The sequence below is a fragment of the Plodia interpunctella genome, chromosome 26 (assembly GCF_027563975.2).
Source record: "Plodia interpunctella isolate USDA-ARS_2022_Savannah chromosome 26, ilPloInte3.2, whole genome shotgun sequence".
Taxonomy (NCBI): domain Eukaryota; kingdom Metazoa; phylum Arthropoda; class Insecta; order Lepidoptera; family Pyralidae; genus Plodia; species Plodia interpunctella.
The window spans coordinates 377010-404081 of NC_071319.1; the positions used below are offsets into that span (position 1 = coordinate 377010).

General features: G+C 34.6%; 1 protein-coding gene across 8 annotated transcripts in view; it reads left to right on the top strand.

Annotated features, from left to right (window-relative positions):
- nrm (neuromusculin) overlaps positions 1-27072 on the top strand; it is a 399429-nt gene that overhangs the window by 191501 nt on the left and 180856 nt on the right. For all 8 annotated transcript variants that reach the window (XM_064436832.1, XM_064436828.1, XM_064436830.1 and 5 more), the window contains one exon: positions 2977-3148. In XM_064436832.1, the coding sequence (XP_064292902.1) occupies positions 2977-3148 (172 nt within the window). The remainder of the gene's footprint in view (positions 1-2976; positions 3149-27072) is intronic.

The following is a 27072-nucleotide window of genomic DNA, read 5'->3' on the forward strand; positions in this document are numbered from 1 at the left end:
GCAAAGAGTAGGTGCACACTACACTCACATTATCCGACTTTGTATTCGCAATTGTCCATCCAACATCCTTGATATAATTTATGTAGTTAAGTGTTCAAAGCGCGAAATGTTTTTAAAAACACTAAAATCATGGAGACGACAATGCAGAATGTGTGAATATGAAACTTGATATAAAGATTCATTCATTTATTTAACAATTTGTATACAAAATTAAGGGTTCCGTTGGATTTGTGGTGTCACGCGGCTCGACCACGTGATGAACTCTAGCATTCGCGGCAATCTTCAAGTTCGTTCATTCAATTCATTCATTCAGACAAACTCCAGAAGTACCACCTGTGATAGTAAGGCCACGTTTTGCGTAGACCGACAAATTACGTCGGGAACAAATGTCTGGCTATGCCATTTCCGCCCGGCCCTGGCTGAAGGCAAGCCCTAGAAGTGCTGGCTTGATGTTGTCAAGGATGATGTGTGACAATGGTCTGTTAGCTAAATAATAGGTCTCTTAAAACTAATCTCGATCAACTCGTAATGGAGTGGGTGATGATTTTGAAAGTAGGTACCACCTCAAAATTTTTGTAAAATAGTATGTTTTGTATATTCTTGTAAAGTATAACAGTAGCCTATATTAAAATGGCTACTGATGAACTAAATTCACGCAGGCGAGGCCACTAGCAAAAGCTAGTTCTGAATAAGCTGCACTAGCTTAATCTTATAGAGATTTTCTTGCATATTTTGCTTCGAAAATTTCAATATTTTATATTTTGAATTCTGTCAAAATTAAGCTCGTTTATTAGTGAACAAATTGCTTGCAATATGTCAATAGCTTTAGCAAAATAATTTTTAAAAATGTGCATTTAAATTCTTTGTTGTCTCAACGTTATTGGGGTACATGCCTTTAACTAAATTTATATATTGAGATGAAATAATACAGAAGTCCATAGGAAATAGTCTCATTGAGAACTTTACTAACTAAAATCTTAACGGACCGTTAACACCAACTGGAGTTAAAACAAAAAAGAAATATATTGAACTTTGAAAATATTCAAAGTTTCGGGACAAAAACTCCGTTTGAGTTCAAAAGTTCGCCAACGTTTAAACTTTACTGCCATCGAGTGAAACCGTTAAATTGGAAGAGATACCCGCAGATATAGATCCAAAAGAACTGGATATGTCATAATTTTGACGACCTCGGTGGCGCAGTGGTAAAGTGCTTGCCTCTGAACCGAGAGGTCCCGGGTTCGATCCCCAGTCGGGTCATGATGGTCATGATCTTGTTCTGATTGGCCCGTGTCTTGGATGTTTATCTATATATGTATTTGTTATAAAATATAGTATCGTTGAGTTAGTATCCCATAACACAAGTCTTGAACTTACTTTGGGGCTGGCTCAATCTGTGTGATTTGTCCTAATATATTTGTTTATTATTTGTCAATTGTAACTAGGAGTTAAGTGTAGAAATAGCTTGTAATTAATTTACGCCATAATGACAGTTTCAAATAAATAATTAATTGAACAAGCTATTTTTTTAGATTTCAATTGACATTACATACATAATACTAGTTTTTGCTTTGTGGTCAAATTTCCCTGAGAAAGCAGAATATACATGATTTTCATACAAACTTTCACCCACCATGAAAAGATTTTTGAATGTAAAGTATAAGTTTCCTTACTGTTATTTCTTTATTCAAATTTTTAGATATTGTGTGAGGGACCGTTAAACATTCATTAAGCATAATTCGTGTTTATAGATCAGTCAGCAACTAACATATCTAACCTTTCTCTTTCTTGCATGTTCAGCTTTTAATTTAATAAGTGAGACACACAGTTGATGCAAATTGACTTCCATCTATATTTTTTTTATGTACCTATATCATTCGATCTATTCAAATATGCGGTATCTAGCCGTAACACATCTGTGTGCGACGCCGATAAATTCACTGGGATAATTGAACTGTGGATTCCCTGTGGATTCAGAATCCTGAAATTATTCAATGGGAATGTATAGTTATTGGAAATTCAGATGTCATATTTGTTAACATTTATTAACAGCCGCATTTTATAAATGTAAATTTATTATTTGTATTTGTGAAATGCATTTTGGCCACAAATTTCAGCGAGTTATTAATTCTGTGGTTTTATGTTTGGCTTCAATGAGTAAATTGATTTCGAGCAATTCCCTCTCGATTTTCTATTGTCAAACCTGATAAAAGATAATATATTTATTTAATTTAACATGGTGTATAGATGGTCTTATAAAAAAAAGTTTTACATAAATATATTAGCGATAAACCAATATTTTCTATGACAATATTTGTTAATGAGTTAAGGTCGATTTTTTATTGGACTGTTTACTATGAGATCTCAATAAAATAAAAACACGGGTATCTAGTACGAGGCTTGTACTGATTTAAATGATATTAACAGTATTAATTACATAAATTTTCATGGCTATAAAATTAGTAACTAAGGTATTTTCCACAATGGCATCGACAATATTACGAAATAAGGAAATCTTTGCTATCTGCGTGTTTCCTCGGTTTCATTTGGCATTGATGCTTCGAAGCCGGGGTTCCATGTAAAAATAAACCACAATAAATTGAACATTCGGCCGTGATTAATGCCAACCCTCTTTGTAAATGCTGTTGTTGCCTGTCAAAGCTTTTTTGTCGCCTCCACGGTAAAACATAGAGTCGTCCATTTCTAGACTATTTTTAGAATACATTACTCGGGGTCCATATTTAGATTATTATTTAGTAAATTATGGTAGTTTTTACGATATAATAGTGTTACTTCCTTTTTAATTAGTTATTAAGTTTCTTGTTTGATTGAGACTTTAATTTAAGGCAGGGGCCCGGTGTGGCGAGTTCTCACTGACAGGAGCACAGCTCTTAAATAGAAGAAGACGAATAAATTTATTGTTCGACGTACACAGTTAAGTTAATATTGTCACAGTAAAAATGTCTCCTCTTGTTTCAGAGCACGCATCTGCTATAGTTGGCACTACTGCTAAAATCCGTTGCGCCTTCGAAGGTGCTACCTGTAAGACGCTGCATAGCATCAAATGGTACAAGTCTGACTCGAGAGTGTACGTGTACTCACCCGCGACGGACAATGTCATCGACCGGGCCGAGGGAGACATGATGGACAGGTTAGTTTAGTTTATATAGATGATATAATGGTTTCGCCTGAAACGTACATGACATATATTAACAAAGTTATATGTAAAAGTTAACTATTATTATTACACATTACAGTACATTTATTTATATAACTCCAATAGTTTTCAGTGAAACACAAAAGTAAAATTATCGAAAATAATAAAATCGAGGAAATCGCTTTTAGATCGCCAGTAAAGTTGCGCTTAGTTGTAATTATTTTCAGTCTCCGATATTACAGTGTACTATAAAATGTAGAGTTTATTTAGTCATTTATTAAAAGTAATAAACCTAGGCATACGACAAAAAATTTAAAAGAAACAAATTTGTAAGATTTAATATCAACTCTGACACGTGTATCCAACAGTTATTTTCGCATATTAAAATTTGATATGGCAGTGTCAAATCGTAGCACTTAACGATTTGAAACAGAATGCTATAAAGCGACATATTTGACATTTCCTTCACGCAACAAAAATAGTAACATTTACATTATGTAATTGCAACTTGAAACCTTCCGTGAATGTACGTACAGTGATAGGTTAGTAAGGTAAAACTAATAGAATTTGTAATGAGCGGCTGTATTATGTGTGGTGATAGCAACCGGTGCGTTGATTGCTATTATAATATACTAGAGGTCTGTCCCGGCTTCGCTCGGGTAAAACCATAATAAAAAAGTTCCCTATGTCAGTCCAGAAGGTTTCGTCTATCTCTGTGCCAAATTGCATCAAAATCAGCCCAGTATTTTTTTTATTTATCCATTAAAAACAAAAAACTAAAATATAAATCTTCTCTCATTATAACATGATGATAAATGATAAGATGATAAAAACGAAGTTAATAAGCAAATGTAGTGATTGTTATCTAGTGATTAAGACACCTTTGAACCGAAAGGTCCCAGATTCGAACCCAATTCATTCTACATGAATTTATAGATATATACCAGTCTATCTCATGTCTCTAGCAATATGCATAGAAAATCTTGCTTCCGGTAAAGGAAAACATCGCGAGGAATCCTACACTCTAGTCGATGATTTCACAGCTTGTGATTGAAATGGAGAAGCCAATATTGATTGGCTTCTCCATGACTGATAAAGCATTGGCTTTATCAGTTATCACACCATTGTTCCTTATGCAGTAAGCAGAGTTGCGAACCTCGAAGCCCAAGTTTACTGTGTGCTTATTTGGTGGAATTAAGATCGCGTTTCATTCCACTGGATGGCACAACAGCCTGATAATTATTATACGTATCAAGTCTTTATGCATTTTTTGAGATAGTTGCTTAATATTTCTTGATAATAACCAAATCGTTTCGCTTCTTTCCATTTTTTATTTAACTAAAAGTAGACTAATTCAATTGTACTTAAGACATTTTGATATTTATAGCTGATTAATTACGGTTTAAAGAATTACTGACTTAGATTATTTTAGCAAAGTAAAGACTTTTGATTTTTAAAACTTAATTAACAAATTAAGTCAATCTAAATTGAAAATGGGTTTAACTTGAGAAGTCTCTCTTTTATTCAGCTACCAATAATCAAAGGAGATAATCTCTATTCAAACGCCCTGAATTAAATAGCAAGAGCTGACATAATAATGTTTGTTGAAAATCCAGAGTAAAAATTATTGTTTCAATTCAGTGTTTAATAAGCTTCTCCACAGAACACGACGACAATACACACAGACAAACTATTGATATACATTTTATCAATTATGATAGCTTTAGTTTTTACTATCCATTATTATCTGCAGCCATCTGTGACCCACTGCTGGGTTTAGGCCTCCATCAATCTACGTCAATCTTCTGTCCTCGATTTTGGAAAGACTATTCAGAAATTGCATATAATATATATACATATAACACAGACCTTCATATAGCAGACTCTGGGCGCTGGAAGTTTTGCAGAAGAAGAAGCCAGAAAAATGCTGGTGAGAGAGTGTTTGACCTTAAATTAAATTTTAACTTAAACTGTTAGAAGCAATTCAAGACACACGATATACATCACCGCTTATATAATTATTATAACATATATTTTTTATTTTTTTATTAGCTGTTTGAATCCCACTGCTGGGCAAAAGTCTCCCCTAACTTCTTCCACAATATATAGATTATGATATTACAACATATAGATCAACAAAAATAAAAATAAGTTTTTTACGTCGTTGTCCGTTGCGTAGCGTCCGTCGACGAATCAACGTAATGCGCGTCAAAGTCAAAAAGCGCTACTTCGCACAATGTGGCACGACAAAGTAATGGAACCCGGTCCTTATGCCTTCCTACTGTATAGTATGATTTAGCATTGTACATAGTCAATTCTATTTTAAAAGTACCTCATTGTCAGTATCACCAATAGAAATTAAATCCTCGATCGACACGGAATAGGAGCATTGCGGCACAATCGGATTTATTAAAGAGTGATAATGGAATATCGGTGTAGCTCCAATGATGCATTGTGAAATATATGTGGTGATGTCATTTCTGTAATATATGATGAAGCGAGAGAAAATAAAACTGCTGCAAATAAAACTTGATAAAAAAAAATGTTTCTTGAATATTCGATTTTGTAGTTTTAAATATGGAATATTCGTGTAGCTCCAATGCTTCTATTCTATAAGGTACAGAAAGTACAAGGTACACATTTACAGTTTTTGACGTCAATAAGTGATGAATAAATAATTTTGAATTCGAATTTGAATACATTAATTAGTATTCAAATTCGAATTCAAATATATATATATCATAATATTCGAATTAAAATATAATTATTTTGCATATTATTTAAAAATTTTTTTACAATGTAACAGAGATAGGCCGAAAATAAAAATTTATTTAAAAATGTAACGAATATTCGATTTCTTACTTTTTTGTTTCAAATATGGAATAATGGCGAAGTTTCAATGTTACGTCAGCTCAAGCTGGAAAATGATCTTTTTCAGATTGACCTAGGTTTTGTATATTTATGTGTATATGTGTATGTCATTGAATATAGTATCGTTGAGTTAGTATCCCATAACACAAGTCTCGAACTTACTTTGGGACTAGCTCAATCTGTGTGATTCGTAAATATATATATTTAAATTTATAATTTTATTACGATTTATGTAGCATTCAGAAATTGCATAGTGCCCACAAAACACGTTTTTCAAGTAACGCCACTTGAATTCCAACATTGAAGACAACGGAAACACACACATTTATTTATACAACCATTCCTGCATTGCGCTATTTCTGACAATATTCTCTTTAATTTTTCACCCTTCATTAGGGCGGTCCCTCTAAACCTATTATAGCAATAATGTACTGAGATCTTGCAGGTGTTGCTCATTGGAAATTCATTTATTTCACACGTAGACAAAGACAGGTAGAGACTTGTTTATATTTTCCATTTCGCTCATAAAACAAATAGGTATATGTGCGTAACAGAGACAATTGACTAACTCTAGTTAATATTTAATTTTTACCGATTATTTCTTTATGAATACGTCACTTTCTCTATCAAACTTTTTTTATCCCTTGGGATTTTATTTATTTCTTCTTTACGAGGCGACATACGACATATTTGGCGCGAGACTCGCGCGTATACACTTCATATCAATATATTATCTAACAAACATTTTTCGTATGTAATAAAGTTATAACAGGACAGGTAAGACAAATAAAATCTTGCAAAAATACATTACTTAATAAACAAACAGCAAATATTGCTTTACCTGTGAAATCAGCGAAGTGACACTAGCAATATAGTACGTGAGGATCATACCTGATTCACGTAACGTTTGTAAAGGTTACTGCCCTATTTTTTATTTGTTTGTTCGCTCATCACGTTATAACTTCTGGATGTAATTTAATGTAAACACAGTTGTATAGCAGATGTTTTAATCTAAAATCTGGTATAGGTTTCATCGCGATACATTGCTTAGAACCGGAGATATTGTTAATAACAAGTCATGATCGAAATTACTTACTAAAGTGGATCTTGGATCTGTTCTGCACGGAGTTCTGCCAATTGACCGCTCCCAGCTATTGCAGATCAGCTTTCACAGCGTCGCTCCAGCGATGTCTGAGACGTTTTATATATTATTAGAAAGAAAAAAAAAACATTGTAAGAAACAATAATGGTAAGCCGATCTGGCATGATAGGGACCAACACTGTTCAAATGAGTTTCTTTCGGCATTTCTTCTCAGCAGTGGTCGTTCCGAAATGCCAGTAGTTTCTAGCTTGTGAGAAATAACTATAAATTTTAAGATTGACGAGAAAAAGTGCCTGTGAAGGTCTAATTTCTGAATAAATGATTTGAATTTGAATTTGACGTCCGACTGGGCGCCTGCCCGACACCTTTCCCAGATATGCTGATTTAAAAGCCACGATCCTCCGTCATCGAAATTATGCGATACAAAACGATTTGACGCTTTTGACGTTGCGACCTACATTAAATACAGATATAGCTAAGCTAACTCCTCCACCAAAACATAAGCGATATGGACTGAATAGGTAAAGTAAATAAGGTAAGATAAAACTAGGTGTGCTCGGATTTCCAGCTAGGTTAAGTCGACCGCGCGAGTGTATGAGCTGTCATATCGCGTTCTTCAGTTCTCTGTCGTAAAAAAGAATCAGGGCCATCGAACTTCCAAAAAGATGGTGTTACATTCCACTTGAGTGAATTATCATCATTTAATTTATATTTTACAATATGTAATTGTACATTTCACATGCAGAATAGATAAAGAAGTTATAATATGGACTAGAAAATATGAAGTACATACAAATCTACAAATATCTTAAGAGAACTAAAAGCGTGAAGGTGAAAATTTAAATTTCCATGGAGTTCCAACAAGACTAGAGCAGCGCTTACAGAAGAATATTTGTAATGTGATTAACTAACTCACGATAATGTTACGACGTGCTCTTGCCGACTGCCACGTAACAGAGTGGTGTGAAACATAGGCGGCAGCGGGTATTCAGAGTGGCGTGAAACATAGGCGGCAGCGGGTATTCAATGTTTCAAAGCAGGTCAAGGCCAAAATATTTGCATAATTGCAAATTCATTTGGCCCACTGCATTTTGTCAAGAATATGGCCGTTGAAAATTACATTCCATGTGAAATTCTGGTTAAAAAAGGGACAAGTAGAAAATTTATCAAAATTCTATCATGCACAAGTATCAAAGAATATTTCCGTCCCAATTATGTAACTTTAAGTACACCACTTGAACGTAACTTTTGTAATTTAGCGCTATACTTAATATTTTTAAAATAAATCATAATGTAATGTAATGTATGTCTTAATTATTTCACTAACACAGTGTCACGTCTTTACCTTGTACGGAATAAATAGAGCCAAGCGTGGCGTGACTCAAAGATCACTGTTTAACTAGATAATGAGCTTTTTTTAACACATTTGTCGTCGCTCGACGAGACACAATAGAAGTTAAATTAATTGTTTGTTACACCAAAACACACAAACAAATACGCTGAACAAGCAAAAAGGCATGCAGCTAATCTAATGGGAAGTGGTTATTGATAGGCCGGGCCGGGCACTCATTGCCGGCCCTGAACAAATATTTTCTTTTTAAAGTACCTACTCCATGTTCTAGTCCTTATGAAAAACTACGGCAAGATTTTTTTTAATAGCCCATAGTACCACTGCTGGGCAAAGGCCTCTCTCTATTGCGCCATCCATCTATTTCCTCAGCGTCTTCCAGTTTTTATCCGTCGCTTCTATATCGTCTGAGCATCTTAATTCTGGGCCGGCCTCTTTTTTAACGCCAGCCAACGAGGACCCATTCTGTGGTTATTCTACCAACAAAATTGTAACTGAAATAAAATTGTGACATAATTTTTCAATCGCTTCAGCTTATGACTGGCGCCATATTGAAATAACTACGCTCTGACGGCTCATATTTATGTTTCGTATTAGGTTTAATTTAAATTTAAATTAAGTGACTGATAGTTCCAGCATGTGGCCTGAACAAACATTGCGTTCGTAATTTAGTAAATATGTAATAATTACAGTGTAATTTTTTTGTCATATATTTTAGACTCATTTCTTTCTTCATAATAAAGCTGTCTGTCCGTGATCGAAAGGTCCCAGATTAGAATCCTACTCGTGCCATATGAGTTTGTATACCAATCTGACTCATGCATAGTAGTTTTCGTCGGCCACCACTTGTTTCCGGTGAAGGAAAACATCGTGAGGAACCCTGGACACTGGTTTACAGTTTAGTTCGGTAGTGTGTGCATATGAGATTATTTGTAGATTATTTGCACTAGATAGTGGTATGTGTCGTAAAAGTCACATCAGATGCCTTGATTTAACTAAAATCTAACACCAGTGTTAACACTTTCCTGAAAGATAGTTTTAAAATATGTACATTCCAAAAGACATAAAATATATGCTTTTAAAAAAATATTAGTAAATAATATATATAATATATAATTGAAATTCAAATTAAAAATCAAAATTCATTATTCAATATAGGATGATATAGATCACTTATTGAGGTAAAAAAAATTACTTAAACTAAGTCTACTGCCGGCTTCCAAAGCGCAGGTGAAGAAGAAGCGGCGCAACAAACTTCACCGCGGCCTTTTCTCCAAGGACGTCAGTTAACAAATGTAGATCTTATATATATACATAATAATTAACACAAAAATTAAAGCCCGAACAACATTTCGACACCATTGCAATAATCGTATCCTACAATAGCTAACCTTAACCGTGTAATTAGTACTGGTAATGAGCAGTTGGAACCAGCTGAAACCGGATTAAACCAGTAATTTTGACGGTTATAAACGAACTTCAAAAGAGTTATTTGCGGTTATATAAAATGGTTTTATTAATTGGCAATCTGATATATAGAGGAATTAAAAATATTTTAAAAAAATGTAAGCGTGTTTGTGTAACAAGGAAAAAAATAATTAATCTACTTCGACCAACCTTACATAGTATTACATAATACAAAGTCATCCGCTGAATTCGTCGGTCTGTCTGCGATAAACACGAAAACTGCACAGATTTTCATGCGCTTTTCACCAATGAGGAAGTTTTGAGTGTATAATTTATTGTGTTTTTATCCGAGCGAAGCCGGGGCGAGCCTCTAGTACTTTATAAGATGAAATATATAAAGATCGTATTTAGTATGGAATCGAAATTTTATAATAAATTTCAGTGTAGACAGATTTATTTTTAGTGCCGCGAAAAAATGCCTATTTGTGTTGGAATTACATTAAAGAATCGTATCATTCATCAATATCTAATCTTACTAAAATAATAAATACTAAGTTTGTGAGGATATGTATGTGTGTGAATGTATGTTTGTTACTCTTTCATACAAAATCTACTGGACCGATTGTTATGAAATTTGGTACACATAGAATAAAACATAAAGTACTTTTTATCCCGAAATTTCCATGGGAGCGAAGCCCCCAGGCACGGTTAATAACTAAAGGGAATGTACAAACATTTCATGCAAAAAAATCACAGCACTCCTTTTTTGCATTGTCATAAATGACGTTTTAGTCCAAATTTTATTTTTCTTATTCGAAGCAAGCACAGAATCACCACGCCTAGCTCGAAATCGGGACAAATGGCCGCTATTTGACGTCAAATAGATGCTATCCGACGTCAAATGACGACGTACGATGAAATGGGGTTCGTCCGAAACTGAATGCTTATTTTCGTGGTGGACTCGACCGACGCTATGTTGCGCCAATAAGCCGCCCATACCAATGTCATCAAGTCTATTAGACAGGCCAGATATCTTGCATGATGCAGGTATACCCAATACCCTCACGTCCCTCAATAAAAAGCGGCCAAGTGCGAGTCGGCCTCGCCCATGTAGGGTCGCCCATGTTATGACATTATTACGTACGTTTTGTACAGCTTAGCTTTATATATATATATATATATATATATATATATATATATATATATATATATATATATATATATATATATATATATATATATATTGTGTGACAATTTTCAATAATTTTATTGGAAATACATATTTTATTTTATTTATTTATTCAAATTTTGACATTTTTAATAATGATGTGAATTCGTCCTCCTAATTTTTAATATATATATAAGACCTATATTTGTTAATTGACGTCCTTGGAGAAAAGGCTGCGGTGAAGTTTGTTGCGCCGCTTCTTCTTCGCCTGCGCTTTGGAAGCCGGCAGTAGACTTAGTTTAAGTAATTTTTTTGACGTCAATAAGTGATGTATAATATCATCCTAAATTGAATAAAGAATTTTGAATTTGAATTTGAATTTAGGGTTCCGTATTGCGGTTTACGATTAATGACGTATAAACAAGAAACTGCTTTCAGATCTGGTTCAACTAGATCTGGTTCAAACCAATTTACAGCAGAAGTTTACATAGTACATAATATGTTTTTTGAGTTTTATCATTCTCTTATTTTAGAAGTTACAGAGTACCTTCTTCATCACAGTCGTATTCCTCATGGCTGAGGGTCGTGGTCATTACGTGGAATAAAACACACACAACAACTTTCTTGGCATTATTAATGAAGTGGTTTGCCATTGCCTTCTCCATTTCATATACAAGTTAATAATCAACCAGTGTGCAGGTTTCCTCACGATGTTTTCCTTCACCGTAAGCAAGTGATGGTCGATGAAAACTACTATACATGAGTCAGATTTGTATAAAAACTCATGTGGCACGAGTAGGATTCAAACCTGGGACTTTTCGTACCACAGGCGGGCGTCATATCGTAGTAGCGTACAGATCATTGTACAGAGTATCAGATGAAATCAAATTTTACTGATTGTTTGAAACTTAGAATCGATTAGCACAGCATTTCCCGGATTGCATTCGGGGCTATGACGCCGCGAAGCACAGCGACAGCGTAAAAATAAAGTTTGAAATTTTTAAGATTTTGATATGATTTTTAAAATGGTCGCCTGCTTGACGTTAGCCCTCCTTGAGAATGATATTGTTGCCTGTCAGTTGCGTTGTTTTACGTCCCTTAGTCGCCTTATACGACATCCATGAAAGGATATAAATATATCAGGACAAATCACACCGATTGAGCTAGCCCCAAAGTAAGTTCGAGACTTGTGTTATGGGATACTAACTCAACGATACTATATTTTATAACAAATACATATATAGATAAACATCCAAGACTCGGGCCAATCAGAAAAAGATCATTTCCCATCATGACCCGACCGGGGATCGAACCCGGGACCTCTCGGTTCAGAGGCAAGCACTTTACCACTGCGCCACCGAGGTCGTCGAGTATATAGTGGTCGTATTCTAGAACCACACGCCACACTAGTATCTCCTCTGTCTCCTTTTTTAGGTTTTAACCCCCGACGCAAAACGAGGGTTGTTATAAGTTTGACCGCTAAGTGTGTCTGTCTAAACAGACATGCGTGGACGCAGTTTAAATTAGAATCTGAGCCTTTTATACACTAAACCACTCAGAATAATTTAATTATTTAACTTTAATTTGATTCAAAACACCTCAAACTAATTACAACACTAAACCCGCAAAGCCGCGGCACCCAACTAGTTGTACAGACAACCACACATCACATCACCCTATTATGACACTTATGCGTTGGTGATAAAGATTATATTCCGATGAATCACGACTACGTGTTGTACACAGTACATTACTAATTCCAGTCTGTCGTAGCGCCGTGGATCCGTAGACGTGCTACGAGTCGTAGACGTGCTACGAATTTCGTAGCGCCAACATGTGATATTGTGGAATTTGCTAGATTTAAAACATGACAATATTGTAGTATGACGTCATACCATTTATACCGATACGGTGCTAAGTATTTATCTCTTACGGGGTAGACAGAGCCAAGAATGTGAGATGCTCGAAAGCCACTTGTGTCTTTAGGTATTTTATGAGTGGGTTGCACCAGTCAATTTTGACGTTAACTTTAACCTACGTAGATGTACCATTACCGAGTACAATTTTGTCTTATCGTTATGCACACTTTCTCTCTCATCTGAGCGTATTCCCGGTTTCTTCCTCAGCCATTGAGCGTCGGAGCCCAGAGCCCGCTTTCCTACTTTATCTCCTCCACTTCGCGCGGTCGTCGGCATCGCTAGTTGTCAGACCATTGTCACGCGTATCATCCTTGACGACATCGAGCCGGCACTTCTTGGGTTTGCCATTTCTGGCCGGCCGGTCGGGCGGGAGCGACATAGCCAGATATTTATTCCCAACGTAATAAAAATATACCATTCACGTAAAAATAATTTTAAAGACTCAGCACCAACTCTTGGGAATGCTTTCGTTACCTATCTATCAAGACATTATATATCCTTATTCGCTTCGTGCGTCATCCACGAGATGAAAGTCTTATTCTAGGTCGGGGACCGCACCCCTCATCGATCTGTGGTTCAAGTAATTCTAGTTATCATTTTTTTTGTCTTGTTCTTTCAATGTAACCTTAGAGAGAGAGAGAGGGACAAAACAAATAATATTGATAGTCACTAAATAGTTGATAATCTAATCATGCGATGGCCAAGTCGATCTATTTATTTAAAACGTAAAAGATTTTTAATATTGATATGATAATAACTTGCGTAATAACTTAAGACAGAAGGTCCCTTAAGTAGGGTCTAAATAAATTAATCGACTTGGTATTACATGGAGCTCACAACTTTTCACGGTAGAACAACTGAGCTGCGAGACTTGGGTTTTTTACAGCATGTTTTTGATGGCGTATCGATTGTCACTAAACAGTTGATTAACACAATAGAAAATCACAGGAAAGTTATCAACGGTTCAGGTGTTGTGCAAAATCGTTGCTAACAGTAAAATTAACAGTGACAGCCTTCCGAATTAGATGTCATTTGTTGAATTTAATGTAAATGAAATTGACCGAAATCAAACACAAATAGTACAAATGTTGGCTTGTGATTATAAAAATTGCATGTACAAAAATGGTGAATATATGAATGTGAATATAATATGTTAAATGAAGATTCGGCTGCAATTTTGCAGGTGATCTGTTGACGTCAATCTTCTTTGAAACCTATGATATTTAATATATAATGTTTAAATTCAGTTTATGTAATACCCCACTCAAACAGAGCGAGGTATGTGCGGATTGTGGGCCAATCTACAACTAGAATGAGATATTCGGAACCGATGACAATGCGGTTGCAATTATTAACCGGTATTGCTGTCCGGAATCCTGGATGATTGTAATATAGTTGTATGGACACCGTCGATGGTGAAGCCAGTTGCTGCGCAAACCACAAACGTTAAAATCTAAAATGTTAATTAGTTTTGATGTTATGTTAAAGTTCGTTTATTCGCGCCCATTTGTCTTGTCAAATAGCGGCCTTGTCCGACTTATTACGCGAATTGTATATACCTATATGCATATGAGGAATCGCTTTTTTTCGCATACATTTTTGACGTGACAACGTCTTAAATTAGGTTGCGGCTGGGAGTCACTTATGAAAAAGTGTAACGCCCGGTAACGTTACGATGAGTCACCGAACGAGAGAGAGGCCCGCCGAATGCCTTGCGTCTCTCTCCCACTCAACTATGATCGGTCTGCCGCGCGCGTAAAAAGACGTTGTCACGTAAAATCTTCGCCCGTAAAACCGACTTTACAGGCAACCATTTTTTTATCCTAATTTAATTTAGCATAACGAGTTAGGCGTATATTTTTTTGACACAATATTGTATATTGAGATACTTGTTTTTTGGCATACCTTTTCAATAAGCATAATTATAGTTTAAGCTGATGTATTTTACCATAATTTTGATTCGCATAAAGCTATAGTGTAGCAGTAGGTCAGGGTGCGGCGGGGCGGCCTTTGGGCCACCCATAAGCCGCCAATATGCTTTAGAATATTATGCTTAAAAATTGTTATGCTTATGGTAGGTATGCGTAAAAAAATTGTGCCTAAAACATTATTCCAAATGAATATTGTGCGTCACTATTATTATGATAAGTAAAAATATGCCATGTTTAATTAATTATGACATAAAATTGTATGCATAAAAATATAGAACCTTTGAGAATAAATTGTTTAAATAACAGTGAAAACTGCATCAAAATTAGTTGCGTGGTTTAAAAGAAAAAAGCTTAGAAACAGACAGAGACGGAGGGTGACTTTGTTTTACACTATGTAGTGACTTAAGCAATATAGCCTATAACCAATTAATATTAAATCCATGTCAATTTAACGACCTCTTTAGCGTATAATTATTATTAGTTATTATATAAAGAGTTATTGCCGTGATTGAATCGAACGATACTTGAAAAAGATATATTATTGTAACCACGTAAAATTTACGATCAAGATAATTAATCAAAGAATCCATATAATATATATAATAAGATGACAATAAGATTTTTTTTTTTGTTTATTCCCTCGTTTTATTGAGGAGGCAAAGGATACTAGCCCATACAGCCAAGTCTTTTGTATTGAATATTTATATATAAATAAGAGTGGCTAATATCCACTGAAGAAGCAGGCATAAGCCAAGTCTGTAGTGTACATCAAAAATTGAGGCCTAACAGGCCTAGTCTTTAGTAATAAATCCAAATAAAACATAACCAAAAATATAAATATTTTTTTAAGTCCAATCAAATTTCCATAATAGTATTTGTTACAAATTCATATAAAGGTTTAAAACATGCAGGATTGGATAAGAGTTCCTGAAGCGAGCGCGGGATTGCTTCAGAATAATTATAAATTTGTGTTTAGGCGGTCGACTGACACAATTCTTTGCAAACAGAAATTGGAACATTCGTAAAACAAATGATGTAAAGTTTGATCTGCAATGTTGCAGTACTGACAATAAGAATTTGACAGATGTTTCTTTTTCTTCTAAAATAGTACAGAAGTTTAGCGGCCAGTACTTATTAATTACTTTTGGTACAGTTATTTTAAGATTTATTTTTCTTATATAAGAGCTATGCTCTTATGGGTGGAGTATACGCCACACCTCTCAAGTGAAAATTTGCTATGTATATTTTTATTCCAATTCATGAATTACAGAGTTGTCTATTTTCCGGAGAGCGATGTTATTTTGATCATTACCGTTGCGGAATTATAATGATCAACGTAACATCGCTATAGTGGTAATGGTCCATTCTGATGTATTCTGCAAAACCGGTTTTACCGGAGTTCAAATTTATTATCAAAACTCATGCGTTCGTTACTTAAAACGAGTTTATTATCGAAAATTGATAAACTTCGTATTTATCCTTACGGGGTAGACAGAGCCAGGAGTTGTCTGACTTAAACAAGATTAGCTAAAAAGCGGGCTTATATATATTTTCAATGTTCATTTTAATTATTTATTATTAACATTTACGAATCAAATTGTATGATAATAATACGAATTATCCTCAATGCCCCAACGCAAGCCTCTCAACTTGCGTTGACCGGACTTAGTGCCGTGAAGTTTTAAAAGGAGAATCTAATTAAATAAAGTTATTTCAAATTACAACAGTGACCCCTTAGACTAAGATAGACCGAGAGCATTCAACTACATTCACGAACACAGTAGAGGCAAAACAAGCAACAGCTTAACCGATCCACTATCAATGTCCAATGCTAAATTCTCGAGAGAACCGGTATTAGTCTCTCGTACTAACTACGTTTGGAAGCCGAAACGATGAATTTTCGACTCTATTACTGTAGTAATTTAAGTTCATTATTTAAATGTAATTGGTAAACATCTGATCACTTTTTGGACGTTGGAGTGATATTTGAATTAGGAATTTTAAAGTTTTTATTTTTTACATTTGAATAAACATTATTACATTTGAAAAAGGTTCATTTTAGATGCCATAAAGTATTGCGATGAGTATTTTTGATTTTGTACTTTAAGGTAAAGTGATAAGGTTTATTTTTGTTTAAATATAAAGTTGATTAGATTATTGATTCGAGAGAGAGGTAAATAAATCAAGGTGTTGGTAGTTTGCTCGACACTGATTGGTGAACGAGTATTGGGTGCATTTGTGACGTCACTGGCTATTATAGTTTCGCATTTCGGATTTCAGCAAGTACAAACAGTATTTTCATAAAGCCCAGGGCTCAGGTATCTTACTTTAACATTTTTGAAGGTTCAGCTGAGGTTTTATGATGGGTTGTTACCATAGCATTCTCGATATGGGTTGTTAAATTAGGTGGCTGGTCTTAAAATCATAGTCGAATCTTCAATGTTATTTAATGAATCTCGGGTGTCGGGAGATAACAGCCGAGGAAGAAAATCACACACCTACTTATACAGGGTTACTGGTATCAAACGCAAAACCTCCCAAAGACTACTTGGGTACATCAAAACAAGCAACTTTTGATTCTACGGTTTTTCGTGATTCGTACTTTTTTCATATAAAAAAATAATAATCTAATTTGCGATTCTACACATCTTAACTTTATGTAATAGCCAAACAACATGAGACAGTACAGTAGCGTTATGTAGCGGAATCGAACATAGAGTTAAAGTTTTATAGAAACGACATTAAAACTAAAAAAAAAAACAAAATTTTTGTATATATTATAAACGTTTTATTACGTTTAGACAAAAGTCGTAGAACAAAAGATGTTAGTCTCTATGTACCTTATACGCCTTTGGAAGGTTATGCGTTAGATACCAGTAGCCCTGTATACAAACATACATGTGTTATGAAATCTGAAAACATAAGATTGATTTTTTGGCAGTGTTATAAAAATCTGAATCAAAACACCGCATCGTACCGCTGAATAGTTTCAGTAAACTGCATAAACGATTATGCAAAGCCGACAATATGAGGCCATAAATATTAAGAATTGCACTTTTGTTGTTGTTGGGTAATGGCCCGGGTCACTACTTGGACTTTTTAGTCACATTGGACCCACATTGGTTAATTGACGTCTTTGGAAAGGCTGCGGTGAAGTCTGTTGCGCCACTTCTTCTTCACCTGCGCTTTGGAAGTCGGCCGTTGACTAGATTTGAAGTTTTTTTTGACGTCAATAAATGATTTATCACTCTAAGTTTCATATATAATCGAATTTCAATTTGGTCTCGTCCCACGAGACCAAATTTTGACGTTCCGTGACTGACTGGGACCACGGTCCGTGGGCGATAGGGACCATATTTTGATGGCATGTAGTTTGAACATGGATATTTTGAAGTAGGCTATTTTTACCCGGGATTCTGCCCATTTCGGCAAACTTGTTATGACCGGCTTAAATGAGGTTATTGTGTTTGTAATAACCGTAAATTTGAACTTTTGTTATTGTATTAATGAACTATTTTTATGGTTTAAATACGTACGCGACTACTATGTTCCATAATAACATACGGTGCCGCCCTAAAAATATTAATATGTATATTAATTATTAACCCATAACGTTCATGTTCGGAATAATCGGCGACTAGTCGGTAAAGCTGAATATAAGGTCATTAGCTTCCGCTTTTTAGATTTAGATGAAATTGTAGGTAAAGACTCCCGTTCAAACATTTTTTTTTCACAAAATTAAAACCCCCAATGACTATAATGCAAAGTGTAAGTTTGTATGAACACTATTGCAGTGAAATTCACGCGGACGAGGCCGCAGGAATAAGCCAGTGTCCTGTTATTTAATTATGTATTTTTTTAAATTTCCTGCAATAAAACTTACGGTAGCGCTTCGAGGAATAACGACTCCAGTATCTATAGGTTATGGAAACCTTCCATGACGACATAAGGACGAGTAATTTACCGGTGCAGGTAATTTTCCCCGATTCCCGGTAAATTATTCCGGATCGTTCGATTACCGTACCGGTGGACGAAATTTCAAAGGATTTATTGCTACGTAATTTTATAGCCGTGATTTGAGCTAATATAAATTGGAAGGGTATCTTTGAATATAGCAGTCATTCTTCTTTCTCGAGTGTGTTATTGCTATTAGATTTGATTCAAGTCGCCTAAAGGCATTTGACATGATTTTTACTACTTCCTGCCGTAGTGGCAAGTAACCGCTAATACAATAATGAACTTAAATTGTGCACTGTGCAGGTATGAAGTATGAAGCCTGAGTATCATAAAATTCTATTTGAAAATAACTCTTTTTTTTTCTATAATTCGCGGACAAACTAGCATAACAAACTATACTAAGTGGCAGTCTTTCCATCCGTATCAAGGCATTTCAAATGAAAAAAAAAGACTAACCGTGCCAGACCTGTGAGAATTTCGTCTCAAAAGTTACAATGAAAAATTGAACTAGCGCAAAATGGAACGCAAAAACTGGGGAAAATAAATTTAGCTGTGGCAACACTGGGTGCTTTTGACATGGCTTTAAAGCGACCCAAAAATTGAGTAGTTTTATTGTAACTAGCTGTTGCCTGGGGCTCTGTTGGTGTAGGAATTTTGAGATAATATATTTTTTTAATGTCATCTTCGACACAAGCTTTTATTGTCATCAGGAAGATCCAATTTGCATTCAACGGTTGACAAAAAAAATCCACGCAGTAATTCATTGAGGAGTTCCCTCGTTGGGAGCAGATCCAAAGTGCACCATCAACGGTTATGCACATGATTTTTAGTTTAATCATTCAGTATCTGTAACAATATACAGACTACAATAAAAATATGTAATAAAAATTACATTTCTGTCAAAAGTTATCGTGTAAATGCAAATACCATTCATATATGAATAGGTAGGTATTGCATAAAGTTATACAGGTCAGAACTTTAGTATTTAATGTAAAAACATCTGTTCAACTAAACAATACAACACTGACCTATATAGTAACACCGGAAACGTTACCGGAACTCCGGACTCCGTACCGATGCTGACTTTGAGTTTTGTTCATTGCTTGTTCGTTTGTAATAGTGTTGTCGATGGATAGTGAACTATCGATAGTGTTTCGATAGTTTGAGAAAGATCTTGCATAATATATGTATAGAAAGTATAGATTTGATTTTGCGCATCATAATAATATATTGCCTGCCACACTGTCTATTGATCAAATATTGAAAAACGTAAAATATTGAAAAGAGAATTGAAAAAGTCATGTCCTCATAACGTATTTGTGAGATCCAGGAGTATATAAACGGCTTTATATATTCTATATGATGCTGGGTAAGGCTAGCGCTTTACTGAAGCGGTAAACATTTGGGTCTATTTATGTAATTAATTTACATTTGTCACACATGAGTTACATATCTTAAGAACTAAAAGTACTGCATGCTGTTTGATTTGACATACAAGAAAACCAAAGAAATATATATATATGTATTTGTTTAATCAAATATCTTGGATATGTTTACATCTTTAAAATTAATAAATTTGCCTGTATTTTGCAGCTTTTTGATAAAAAACTGTATAATTTGAAATTTGACGTGAAAAAGTCGATTTTTTAAATAAATTCAATAAAAAAATTTAAGCTATATAATATTTTTATTCTAAGCAACCGCGCTTGGTTGCTAACATACATAACAAGCATTTCAATATGTGGAATAATCTGCAGTTATTATTTTTAGGTATTTAATAAAGTACATAAAATTTTAACAGATAACCCGCTAGCATTCATCAGCAAAACCGTGTTCTTATCCTTTTTAGCTCATAACTTCATATGTGGGTCGCATTTTTCACAGAAGGCGGAACAGTGCATCAATATGAAATGCATGTAAAATGTAAATAATGTATTTTATTGCGAAATTTGTCATACTCGATACAGTAGGAATTTATTTCCTTCCTATTTGACTACTGTAAATATTTTTTATTTTTCTGTACATTTTGAACTCATATTTTCAGAAAAAGGAAAAAGAAACACGTATTTATATATTTGCAAAAAAAAATATGAATAATACAAATTAAATGTTTAAAGGAAAAGCTAAGCCATGTTTACATGTTTTACCGACTAAATAAATATATTAGGACAAATCACACAGATTGAGTTAGTCCCAAAGTAAGTTCGAGACTTGTGTTATGGGATACTAACTCAAAGATACTATATTTTATAACAAGTACATACCTATATAGATAAACATCCAAGACCCGTGTGAATCAGAAAAAGATCATTTTCCATCATGACCCGACCGGGGATCGAACCCGGGACCTCTCGATTCAGTGGCAAGAACTTTACCACTGCGCCACCGAGGTCGTCAATAAAAAATAAAATAAAGTAATAGGTAATTTATTCTAATTGCTAAAATTACAACAATTTATGATTTTGTCTAAGTCTATCTTTTATCTAATCATCGGGTAACGGGTAAACCGGAGTGTAATTAAACTATAATAATTTAAAAGAAAATGAAATAATCCAATCACGCGCATGCTTTCCAAAACGACAATACTTTATAGGTCATAAAACCCTACAAAAATGTATTGATAGCCGACTATAGGACATAGTAAATACGGCAATGTACTCAAATAGGTCGGGTATTCAAAGGGCGTCGGGCAAACATTTAGGCTTGCGGACACGCTGCTTATTGTCGCCTGAGGCAGGCCTAAATAAATTTTATTCCGGTCCAAGTTATAGTTTCTAGCGATGTGGTGATATTTTCGTCTAAGTGAATATTACTGTGTTTATTACTTTTGACTTTTACCCGCGGCTTCGCACGTGTGAGTTTTTGCGGATAAAATGGAGCCTATGTCCTTCTCCATACTTCAAACTGCATGTGTGCAAAATTTCAAGAAGATTGGTTGAGTAGATACGCTCTACACTATAGAGTTGGTGAGATAGAGCGTGATGAGGTAACAAACAAATAAACTTACGTTTGTATTTGTAACATTAGTTAGGATTATTATTATTATATTAGTTAATATTAGCATAATTTAAATTCAAATGAAAAATAAGTATTGTCTTATAGCTATTGCCGGCAGCGGGGTCATTAAATATATCTCTCTCATCCTCGCGTACTCCCGGTTACATTCGAAACTGTGGCGTCCCGAAGCCCAGGGTTGGCGTAAAATTATTGCCATTAAATTTGGAAGATTTGGATATGATTTTACAACCGACTGCCCTCCTAACTTTGTTTGGGAATGTTATCGATTCCTATCAGCTGTTTAGGCTTTGTGTCCCTTAGTCGCCTCGTACGATATCCCCGGGAGGATATTGTATGGTCCTACTCTAGGACAGAACCGCACGCCTACACGGGTCTATATATATTCCAAATTTCTAATCGGCCCAGTGGATTCGTTGTCAAAGCGTGATAGAAAGACTTACGCATAATATTAGTACGATAGTAGTTATATAAATCGATCGCTCATAATCTAAACTATGTGTCCTAAATACAGAACCCTTGAAAATTTCCACACGATCCTAAGTAAACCTTCAACCAGAATACAAAGCGGCCATTCCAATTTTTTTTTTCATATCGAGTATTTATTATAAGTATGAATTTGCGGTTCGAGTGCGGAATACTAATCGACTCCGGTCTTTATTTTGACGTTCGGGACCAATATTTTCATGGCGCTTCGGAGATTTGTCGGAGATTACTTTATTTTTGTTAAAATTTTCAACTGATTGTAATTTTTATTGAAAATATAAAAGTTTTGTAGAACTGGAAAGGAGTAAAGAGTATTAATATAGATACTAGCGGCGATTCCAGGACCAATACTGTTTAAATGTGTTTCCTTCGGCATTTCTTCTCGGCAGGTAGTCGTTCCGAAATGTTAGTAGTTTGTAGCTTTGGAAAATATTATTTAATTTAGAACAAGACACTGTAAAAGTGCCTGTTGATATGTAATTTCTGAATAAATGATTTGATTTGGAAATCGTAATGACTTTTATACCCAAACCTTTTTCAGAAATCACACTGCCTATTGTTTGTAATGTAACAGAACAAAATAGCTTGTCCATATTCGATATTAAAAATATATAAATCAATAACCTGGTCATGACATTATATATACATTTTTACACCATATATTTAACCTTTTTTGTATATAAATTTACTTGAAAGCATACAATTTAGCAAGCTTAACCTCAGTGCAAAACTTTCCACATGTCATTTTAAACTTTTAAACATACAGCGAAAATGACCCGAGAAAATCTCTCAAACAACCATCTGAACTTCATCAAAAAATGCAAAATTCATACTAGTTTTAATGTATTCAATGTCTCAAGTTGTATTAGGTCACAACCACTTAAGCTTTAAGCTCGAAAGATCAATAAACTTTGGTTAAGTTTGAGGGAAGTTTGACCGGACTAGATTCAAACTTTCATTCATTACTCTGTTAAATTTAAATTAGACACCAGCATAATTTTGTTTTATAGGTGTTGACAGACGGACAGATAGCGCAGTGATCGTATAAACGTTCCATTTTACCTTTGATGTTGAATCATTTTGCCGTGGGTAGAGATGCGAGGAACAGTGGCCTATTATACCCTACAGTACCCTAATGAGGGTTCCAAAAGGATAAAACAGAACCCTACAGCGGTGTACTACTAATGCATATGTACATGGAAACATCAACGCAAAATACGTCATTTTATCGAACGAATAAAACGACGGCGGCGCACATGTTAAAATTAACGTTAAAATTGACTGGTGCAACCTTATCTAAGACTCCGCTGTCCATCTATTTGTTTTTCTGTTTGTCGCTAGGCTGTACCTATATCATGAACCGTGATAGTTAGACAGACGAAATTTTCACACGCTTAATTTCTATTGTCGCTTTAATATTAAATAATAATAAATATATGAAAGATTAAGATTCAAGGGAGCTCCCATTTGAAATTTATTTATTGAACGGAACTCTTCGTGTGCGAGTCCAACTCACACTCTGCCAGTTTTATTTTATTCTCAACTCACACTCTGCCAGTTTTATTAAGATTCAAGGGAGCTCCCATTTGAAATTTACTTATTGAACGGAACCCTTTATGTGCGAGTCCAACTCACACTCAGCCAGTTTTATTTTATTCTCAACTCACACTCTGCCAGTTTTATTAAGATTCAAGGGAGCTCCCATTTGAAATTTACTTATTGAACGGAACCCTTCATGTGCGAGTCCAACTCACACTCAGCCAGTTTTATTTTATTCTCAACTCACACTCTGCCAGTTTTATTATATTTTCGTTAATTCATAAAAAAACTGACCAAAACATTGTTTTTTTGTCGGCAAAGTGAAAAAAAGTCACGTATAACCATCCGAAAGGTGGCAATAGTGGCGCAAAATATATCTAGTATATATATTTACGACGGGCCAAAGCTGACCGGAACTACATAAAAATACTACGTGACCCAGTGGACGGAGGACATAGGGTATTGTGGGACAGAGTCGGCGGAATTCCGGTTATTAACCGATAAAGAATGGTATTTTTAAACTGGCAGATTTTCCATCGAAATATGTTTTTTTTTTAATATAAGAAATTCCGAAAATGTATTAAACAAAAACATCAAATAATAAAAAAAAAATATAAAAGAAAATAAAGAAATTGTTTTCTTCTTGTTCTTTCTAGCTGGGGGCGGCTTAACTATTTTTGGTGCCGAAACAAAATTGAAACTAAATTGTCTTTGTCTTTGTTGATATACTTAGTACATCTTTTTAGACATACTAATTCATAAATCAACGTGCTTTTTTCTTTCAAAGTTCGTATTGTTAGTTTTAAAATATATATTTTCAACTCTGCTGCTTTTATTCAACCAAGAAGTCAATATTTCGTTAGAAACGTCGAAAGTAAACACAAAATCAAATCCGAAACCACTACCACTTAACTAATTTAATATAATAAGTGCTATTTCATGCTACATCTCAAAATATATTATTAAAATAGATTTAGAAATTGTATGCTCGATATCGAAACGTCAATACCTGTCGAAACGGAAATAGCGAATTCTCTGTATCCATTCCCTACTCTGTGCCCCCAGAGGAATAAGTCTGATATAACTCTGTTGTATTAAGATTTATACCGCCGTATCTTATCTGGTTTCTTATGTAACGAACATGTATAGAATAGACGGTCGCTTGTATTAGGTCGGATAATGTTACGTGGCGGGTTTTATTTGGGTCAATGTCTATTAAAACATTTTTAACCGACTTCAAAGAAGGAGGTTCCAAATTTAGCTCTTTCATAAAATTACATATTTTTTAATTGGAAATTTAATTGGAGAATTAACATTTTTAATAATGATGTAAATTCGTCCTACTAATTTTTAATATATGTATAAGACCTATATTTTTGTTAACTGACGTCCATGGAGAAAAGGCTGCGGTGAAGTTTGTTGCGCCGCTTCTTCTTCACCTGCGCTTTGGAAGCCGGCAGTAGACTTTGTTTAAGTAATTTTTTGACGTCAATAAGTGATGTATATCATCCTAAATCAATTTAGGATGATATAAAGAATTTTGAATTTGACGGGTACGTTGTTATATCCATACATATTATAAAACAAGGTACTCTGCCACGTCTGTCTGTCTGTTCGCGATAAACTGAAAAACTATTGCATGGATTTTCATACGGTTTTCACCAATAGATAGTGTGGTTCCTGAAGAACGCTTAGGTTTATTATTTAGTTTGTTTTTACCTGAGCGAAGCCGGGTTGAGCCGCTAGTTTATTGTGGTGTATGGTTCCACCCTAGAATAGAACCACTCCAAATCCTCTCCCGCGGATGTCATACGAGGCAACGTAGGGACACATAGCCTTGAATCAAAATCAAATCATTTATTCAGAAATTAGGCCTTTACAGGCATATTTTGAGGCGAGTAATCTCTGAAATTAACGAATCTTGAATTTGAATATTTTTTTAGCAATATACCTAAACCATACTTTAATATTAAACTGAATTTATGAAACTAAACGTACACTTATTTATTTTAACCTAAGCTTCTATATACAGCTAAAATTAATTATAAAAAAAAAAGAAAACAATTATTTAAATTTAACAAGGTTCTAAATTCGTCACCAAATTTTTCAAGGAGTGTGTTTCTTCCGCGTCTGTCTGTATGTCATTCGCAATAAAGTCAAAAACGCACGTGCACGTATTTGCATGCGGTTCTCACCAATAGATAATTTGATTTCTGGGGAAGGTTTCGGCGTGTAATTATGTTTTTACCCGAGCGAAACTGGGTTCGGCCGCTAGTTATATATAAATGTATATTGTAAATATGTATATTGTAAATATTTATTTCTATTCCAGTACGTTATTGCTAGCTTGTTTCATTGCAAGTAAAAATAAAATATTGTAAAAACAAACAACGGTTAAATCTTAATGAAAATCTATCCGAGTACGAAGCACAATAAAAGCTCCAATGAAGCTCTAAGCTTTCCAATAACTTGTGTATGAGGCTTTAATTATTTTCGAGTAGCTTCCGAAAGGTGCAATGTATGGCTTCGTTATGTAATATTTTTAACACAAATATACCGATTGGCTTTTTACAAATGTTAACCTTTTATTTTAACAAAAGAGTCTGTAATTGAAAGGTCCCAGGTTCTAAGTAGGATCCGAATCCTACTTAGAATACAAAGTTTGTGTACCAATCTGACTCATGTATAATAGTTTCGACATCGATCACTACTTGCTTCCGGTGAAGGAAAACATCGTGAGGAAACCTGCACACTGGTTGACAGTTTAGTTCCCAAGTGTGTATGCGACTACCACTAGATGACGGTAGGTAGTCGTAAAAGACATGTCAGATGTCTTTAGGCGACTTGAATAAAATCTGACTACACTGTTAGCAATAACACAAGTCTCGAACAAACTTTGGGGCTAACTCAATCTGTGTGATAACCCTATGTATTTATTTATTAATATGTGTTGCCCGGGGCTTCGCTCCCGTGGAATTTTCGAGATAAAATATAGCCTATAGCAATCTTGGATAATGTACCTTTGTAATAGTGAAAGAATTTCTGAAATCGGTTTAGTAATTACGAAGATTATCCGCCTCAAACATACAAACTCACAAACGCTTACCTCTTTATAAAATAGTATGGATAGTATATTCACATTCAAATCATTTATTCAGAATTTAGACCTTCACAG